General features: G+C 45.1%; 1 protein-coding gene across 1 annotated transcript in view; it reads left to right on the top strand.

Annotated features, from left to right (window-relative positions):
- The first annotated feature begins 769 nt into the window (after positions 1-769).
- The window catches only part of ZNF813 (zinc finger protein 813), a 21727-nt gene continuing 14671 nt past the window's right edge, over positions 770-7825 (top strand). The window contains exons 1-2 of the mRNA XM_011979667.1: positions 770-857; positions 4310-4436. Of these exons, the coding sequence (XP_011835057.1) occupies positions 843-857; positions 4310-4436 (142 nt within the window). The 5' untranslated portion in view covers positions 770-842. The remainder of the gene's footprint in view (positions 858-4309; positions 4437-7825) is intronic.

Raw genomic sequence — 7825 nt, 5'->3', positions numbered from 1 at the left:
CTTGGCTCACTGCAACCACCACCTCCTGGGTTGAAGCGATTCTCCTGCCTCAGCCTCCTGAGTAGCTGGGAGTACAGACACCCACCAAGCCCAGTTCCTTTTTGTATTTTTAGTACAGATGGGGTTTCACCACATTGACCAGGCTGATCTCTGACTTCTGATCTCAAGTAATCCACCTTCCTTGGCCTTCCAGAGTGCTAGTATTACAGGCATAAGCCACCATGCCTGGCTCAATTTTTGTATTTTTAGTAGAGACAGGGTTTCATCGTGTTGACCAGAGTGGTCTCGAACTCCTGAGCTCAAGCGATCCTCACACCTCAGCCTCCTAAATAGCTGGGACCACAGACACAGACGAGCACAACCATGCCTGGCTAAATTTTAGTATTTTTGGTAGAGATGGGGTTTCACCACGTTGCCCAGGTTGGTCTCAAACTCCTGAGCTCAAGAGATCTACGCACTTTGGCCTCCCAGAGTGCTGGGATGACAGGCGTGAGCCACCGCACCCAGCACCTGCATGGGGTTTGGTCAGGTCTGGTCTGTGCCCTGAAGGGGAGCTCCTTCCAAACCAGCTCCCCACTGCTGCAGCGTGTGTGGGGGCTTCTCCAGAAGCGGAACAGGAGTTTTCCTGTAGGAGTTTATTGTCCCTGGTGTGGTGGGCAGCAGAGGGGACCGTATTTCCCAGGGTGAGGTGTCCGTTGTATGTGTTGTTGTGTTACAGGGATGGGGTGTGTTGATTCTGAGCAATAAACAACATATTTTTAACATTCAGGACTGACTTCTAAAGACTCTTGGTCCATGAGGAAGAAACCCGGAAGAGGAAGAGGAAAGCAAAGGAGTCAGGGATGGCTCTTCCTCAGGTGAGATGATATTCTCGGTAGATTGTTCTGTCTCCTTCCTTTCAGAAACGCTGGGCCTTGGAGTTGGGAATCTTCTCTGAGTCTGAAGCGTCCTGTCTGACAGGTTTGCTCACACTCACCCATGCCTTCCCTCAGTCCCTCTCATCTCGCTTAGATTCCGTCTCTCATGACCCAGTGATATGAAGTTGGGAAGAGGCTGCACTGGGCATGGTCCGGGCTCACACCAGACATGGATGGAGACGGGGTGAGGGGCCCGTGGTGTGAGTGCTGTTGGGCAGCAGGGATTGTTCAGGGACCACATCTAGATGCACTATCAGCTCTCTGTGGACCTGGATTAGAGCAGCTGCCAGTGGAAGTCATGTATTCATGTGCACAAAGTACCTGGTACATTCTAGAAAAGGTGACCATTATGGGGAGATCTTTTCTCCCTGATTTTATACTACATTTTTAGGTAATTGAGTGAGTTACTGTGTTTCTGATTCCAAAAATCTTACTAATTAGAATGGAAAGTTCATACACACACATGAATGATACAAGGTGTTTTACTCCATCATTAAGAATAGGAAATCTACCTGAATAATAGCAGGAGATTCATTAAACCATTCTTAGTGCATTAAGTTCATGGAGTCTGTGGTTTCATTAAACATGGTTATAACTTGTATTATCATTATTATTATATTGTGATAATATTATTATATTTTAAATATATGTAGTCTTGCTCTGTCACCCAGGCTGAAGTGCAGTGGCATGATCTTGGCTCACGGCAACCTCCACCTTCCAGGTTCAAGTGATTCTCCTGCCTCAGCCTCCCAATTAGCTGGGATTATAAGCACACGTCACCATGCCCAGCTAGTTTTGTTGTATTTTTATTAGTGACGAATATCACCATGTTGGCCAGGCTGGTCTCAAACTCCTAACCTCAGGTGATCTGCCCGCCTCAGCCTCCCAGAGTGCTGAGATTACAGGCACGAGCCACTGTTCCCAGCCCCACCAATTATTATTAAATACGTATTTTTATATTTAAACATCATATGATGAATATATTTGTTTTGTGGTAAAACTCCAAGCAAAGCTGCAGCTTAGACCCTTGGCCATAAAGCATCTCCGTTCCCAGTCACGTCCTCCACCCTCCTTCCAGCCTCACTGGGGAGCCGCTACTGCCAGTTCTGTGCCAGGTGTCAGAGCTAGTCTCGTACTCGTGTATTTCTGCATCGTTACGAGACTTAGAAAAAAATTCTGCAGTAAAATTAAAAAAAAAAATTACTTTTTTACAAAAATTAGCCGGGCGTGATGGCACGTGCCTGTAATCCTAGCTACTCAGGAAGCTGAGGTGGGAGAATCACTTGAACCTGGGAGGCAGAGGTTGCAGTGAGCTGAGATTGTGGCACTGCACTCCAGCCTGGGCACAGAGCAAGACTCTGTCTCAAAAAAAAAAAAAAAAAGTTTCTATATTTCTGTTTTCACTTTAGGTTTGGGGCTACACGTGAGGGTTTGTTCCACAGGTAAACGAGTGTCATTGGGGTTTGTTGTATAGATTATTTCATCACTCTGGTGTTAAGCCCCATACCCAATAGTTATTTTTTATCTATTTATGTTTTGAGACTGAGTTTTGCTCTTGTTGCCCAGGCTGGAGTATAATGACATGATCTCAGCTCACTGTGACCTCCACCTCCCAGGTTCAAGCAATTCTCCTGCCTCAGCCTCCCGAGTAGCTGAAATTACAGGAGCCTGCTACCATGCCTTGCTAGTTTTTGTATTTTTAGTAGAGACAGGGCTTCACCATGTTGGCCAGGCTGATCTTAAACTCCTGACCTCAAGTGATCCACCCGCCTTGGCCTCCCAAAGTGCTGGGATTACAGGCATGAGCCTCTGCATCCAACCCCAGTATTTATTTTTTCTGCTTCCCACCCTCCACTCTCAAGTAGACCCCAGTGTCTTGTTTTCTTCTTTGTGTTCCAGTAAATATTTTACTTTGATATTTGATCCTGCTGGTTGTGAATTTACATGTTGTCATGTTAGTAAACATGGCTAGCTTGCTGTTTGGCATCTGCATTGGAAATGGACTGAATGACAACATGTGGGTCCTTTGCGATTTTTCCCTGTATAAAGAGTGCCATAGTGGCTGCCTCTGCGCACACCTGCATTCCTACACATACCTGAAGCTTCCTCCAGGTCAGGCAGGTGAAAGGGTGATTGCTTCCTCTAGGATGGGGCATTTCCTGTTTTCTTACATCCCACAAGATCCCCCTGCCCGCAGCTGCCAAAGTATCATTTTCCAGCAAGATGAGATTCCTCTTCAGTTAAACAAAACTTGCTACTTTTTATATTTTTAAACACTTTATATATATACACACACCCACACACATAACACACACACACATATACATACATACACACACACAAATGTATATATTTTGAACAACTTTTACAATTTGAAAATCTGGGGAAAATGACAACCCTTTGTATTAACATCTAGTTTTTTGTGTGTGTAGGTTTCATTATTTTGTTGATATATATATATGTATATATATAATGGATTTTCATCCTTTGAGTAATCTAGTTTTCATGTATTTTCTTTTATTTTGAGACTGGGTCTCACTGTGTTGCCCAGGCTGGAGCACAGTGGCACGATCTTAGCTCACTGCAACTTCCACCCTCAGGCTTAAGCCATCCTCCTGCCTCAGGCTCCCAAGTAGCTGGAACCACAGGTGCCTGCCACCATGCCCGGCTAATTTTTTTTCTTTTTGAGATGGAGTCTCTGTTGCCCAGGCTGGAGTGCAGTGGCACGATTTCGGATGACTGCAACCTCTGCCTCCCAGGATCAAGCAATTCTACTGCGTCAGCCTCCCGGGTAGCTGGGATAACAGGCATGTGCCACCGTGCCCAGCCGGATTTTAGTTTCTGATCTTTCACTGTGGACGTTGTCATCTCTGAAGACATCACTCATACCCTGTCTCATCTAGATACTGAATGTCACTTGGTGTGTCAATAAAAGTTTCTCGGCCGGGCATGGTGGATCGTGCCTGTAATTCCAGCACTTTGAGAGGCTGCGGCAGGCGGATCACAAGGTCCAGAGTTTGAGGCCAATATGGTGAAACCCTGTTTCTACTAAAAATACAAAAATTAACTGGTCATGGGGGCACACACCTGTAATTTCAGCTATTCAGGAGGCTAAGGCAAGAGAATCGCTTGATCCTGGGAGGTGGAGGTTGCAGTGCACCGAGAACACGCCACTGCACTCCAGCCTGGGCACTCAGTGAGACTCCACCTCAAAAAAAAAAGTACAATAAAACACAACTGGGAAGACAAAACGTGGTGGAAAATCCCTCACTCAGTTTTGTCAGAACATTCACTGCAATTAATCCCTGCTTTCCCCTCTCTCCTCTTCTCATTTTCTGTAAAGATAAGAACTCCTCCTAGAACCATTTGCTTAAAATGTGTTTTCATTCCAGGGTCTATTGACATTCAGGGATGTGGCCATAGAATTCTCCCAGGAGGAGTGGAAATGCCTGGACTCTGCTCAGAGGACTCTATACAGAGAGGTGATGGTGGAGAATTATAGGAACCTGGTCTCCCTGGGTGAGGATAACTTCCCTGCTGGGGATGTGCTCTTGCATATCTTTGTATTTTCTCTTTTTTTAGATACAGTGTCTTGCTCTGTCCCCCAGGGTGGAGTGCAATGGTGGGATCAGGGCTCGCTGCAATCTTGAATTCCTGGGCTCAAGTGATTGTCCCACCTCAGCCTCCCCCAGTAGCTGGTACAGGTGCATGCCACCATGCCGGGCTACTTTTTTAGTTTAGTTTTTTGTGTTTTTTTGTTTTTTGTTTTTGTTTTTGTTTTTGTTTTTACAGACAGGTGCTTGCTGTATTGTTGAAGTTGGTCTTGATCTCCTGGGCTCAAGAGATCTTTCTCGGCCTCCCTGGTAGCTGGGATTACAGGCGCCAACCCCCATAACTAATTATTGGCTTTTATTTTTTAAATTTTTGCATATGTGTGTCCTTAAGGCCAATATGAGTCTTCTGCAGAGAACATGTAGTTGGTTCCTGTTGATGGAGCCAGTCTTTGCCTTCTGAGTGCAGAGTTAAATATTTGCATTTGAAGTATTCCTGATGGAGAAGACCTTACCATTGCCTTTCTGTTACTTATTATCTGTATTTCTTGTAGGTTTTTTTTTTTGTTCTTCATTTCTCATTTACTACTTTTTGTGTTTAATTGCTTTTTTGTGTAGACATGTTTGGCTCCCTTCTTATTTACCTTTTTGTTTGTTTGTTTATGACGGAGTCTCACTCTATCGCCCAGGCTACAGGGCAGTGGCGTCATCTTGGGTCACTGCAACTGGCTCCGCCTCTCCAGCTCAACCGATCCTTGTGCCCCAGTGGCTCACGCCTGTAATCCCAGCACTTTGGGAGGCTGAGGCGGGGAAATCACCTGAGGTCAGGAGTTCAAAACCAGCCTGGCTAACATGGCAAAACTCCGTCTCTACTAAAAATACAAAAATTAGCTGGACACGGTGGTGGGCGCCTGTAATCCTGCTCCTCAAGAGGCTGACGCAAGAGAGTCGCTTGAACCTGGGAGGCGGAGGTTGCAGTGAGCTGAGATTGTGCCACTGCACTCCAACCTGGGCGACAGAACAAGACTGTGTCTCAAAAAAAAAAAAAAAAAATTCCATAACCTGCAAAAACTAATTTTTCTCCACCAGAACTCTTTGTTTATGTCAGAATTATTTCTGTGTATGTTGCGTTTTCATCAACATATACGTATATTGTGTTTTCATGCTTTTTTCTTCTAAATAACAGGAAAAAAAGTTGAATTATGAAGAAAAGGTGTACTTATAACAGTTTCTGTATCTGTCCTGTTATTTGCCTATTGATTGATTGATTGATTGATTGATTGATTGATTGATGAGACGAAGTTTTGTTCTTTTCGCCCATGCTGCAGTGCAATGACACAATCTCGGGTCACTCCAACCTCCAACTCCCAGGTTTAAGTGATTCTCCTACCTCAGTCCCCCAAGTAGATGGGACTACAGGCACGTGTCACCACACCCGGCTAATTTTTTTTTTTTTTGTAGAGGCAGAGTCGGGGTTTCACTGTGTTAGCCAGGATGGTCTCGATCTCCTGACCTCGTGATCCTCCTGCCTCAGCCTCCCAAAGTGCTAGGATTACAGATGTAAATCACCATGCCCGGCTGGCCTCAAAGTTTTTAAAACATGTTATTGCTATTAGATGGTTTCAAGTATTGCAAGATTTATAGTACAGGCTCTAAACTTCCTTTGCTTAATAAGATTTGTCAACCTTCGGTGATGTTGATGATGAGATGCTTCCTTTCGTGTCCCAGTCATTTCACTGTCCTCTCAGAAATACCTTCGACTGACCAGCCAAGGTGGGTCATGCCTCTAATCCCAGCAGTTTGGAATGCCAAGGTGGGCAAATCACTTGAAGTCAGGAGTTTGAGACCAGTCTGGCCAACATGGTGAAATCTCAAATCTACTAAATACGAAAAATTGGCCAGGTATAGTGGTTCACGCCTGTAATCCCAGCAGTTTGGGAGGCCAAGATGGGCAGATCACCTGAGTTCAGGAGTTTGAGACCAGCCTGGCCAACATGGTGAAACCCCGTCTCTACTAAAAATACAAAAATTAGCTGGGCATGGTGGCGCACGGCCCTTATCCCAACTACTGGAGAGGCTGAGGCAGGAGAATCACTTGAATCCGGCAGGTGAAGGGTTGCAGTGAGCCAAGATTCCCCCACTGCACTCCAGTCCAGGCGACAAAGACAGACTCTGGGCTAAGGCGGGAGAATCTCTACATTCCAGCCTGGGTGATAGAGTGTGACTCGGTCTCAAAAACGAACAAAAAGAGAAATAAACTGGGAGGCTTCAGACACAGAAAATTATTTCTCATGAATTTGGAAAGTGGGAAATCCAAGAGCAAGGTGCCAGCCACATTGTTCCTGGTGATGGCCTTCTTCATGGTTTAGCCCAGCCATCTTCCTGCCATGTCCTGACATGGTGGAAAGAAGAACAGGAAATGAGCTCTTTAATATCTCTTTTTATAAAAGCACTGGTCCTGCTCACGGTAGTCAACACCCATGACCAAATTATCTCAGAGGCCCCATCTGCAGGAACATCCTATTGGAGAATAAGAAATCCAAACATGGCTTTTGGCCAAGAACATCATTCATGAAAAGCATCATATTGTTTTTACTGTGCATCTTGTTATATACAGTGTTTTCGCTGATCTCAGTTTATAAATTTTCCCAGTGCACATTCTATATTTTATATTTTATGCTAGTGAACTAGATAACTAAGGGCAATGCATGTATTTAGAATTGCTGTATTTCCTGGCTGTTTCATAATTGTAGTTGTGACATCATAATTGCACCCTCTGACACTGTTAGTCAATTCTTTTTTTTTTTTGAGACGAAGTCTCACCCTTTCACTCAGGCTGGAGGGCAATGGTGCGATCTCAGCTCACTACAACTTTGGCCTACTAGGTTCAAACGGTGCTCCTGCCTCAGCCTCCCAAGTAGCTGAGATTACAGGTGCACGCCACCATGCCCAGCTAATTTTTTTGTATTTTTAGTAAAGTTAGGGATTCACCATGTTGGCCAGGCTACTCTCGAAATCCTGACCTCATGATCTGCCCACCTCGATCTCACAAAGTGCTGGGATTACAGGCATGAGCCACTGCGCCCTGCCATTAGTTAATTCCTATTCCTTATAATGTTGTGTATTTTTTTGACCTCATACATCAGAAGGTAGTGATCTTAACATGTATTTCAGTTCTTTTTTTTTTGAGACTGAGTCTTGCTCTGTTGCCCAGGCTGGAGTGCAGTGGCCGGATCTCAGTTCACTGCAAGCTCCGCCTCCCAGGTTTACACCATTCTTCTGCCTCAGCCTCCCCAGTAGCTGGGACTACAGGCGCCCACCACCTTGCCTGGCTAGTTTTTTGTATTTTTTAGTAGA

This window comes from Mandrillus leucophaeus, unplaced genomic scaffold, assembly GCF_000951045.1.
Source record: "Mandrillus leucophaeus isolate KB7577 unplaced genomic scaffold, Mleu.le_1.0 Scaffold104, whole genome shotgun sequence".
Lineage (NCBI taxonomy): Eukaryota > Metazoa > Chordata > Mammalia > Primates > Cercopithecidae > Mandrillus > Mandrillus leucophaeus.
This window is presented reverse-complemented; position numbering and strand designations above follow the sequence as displayed.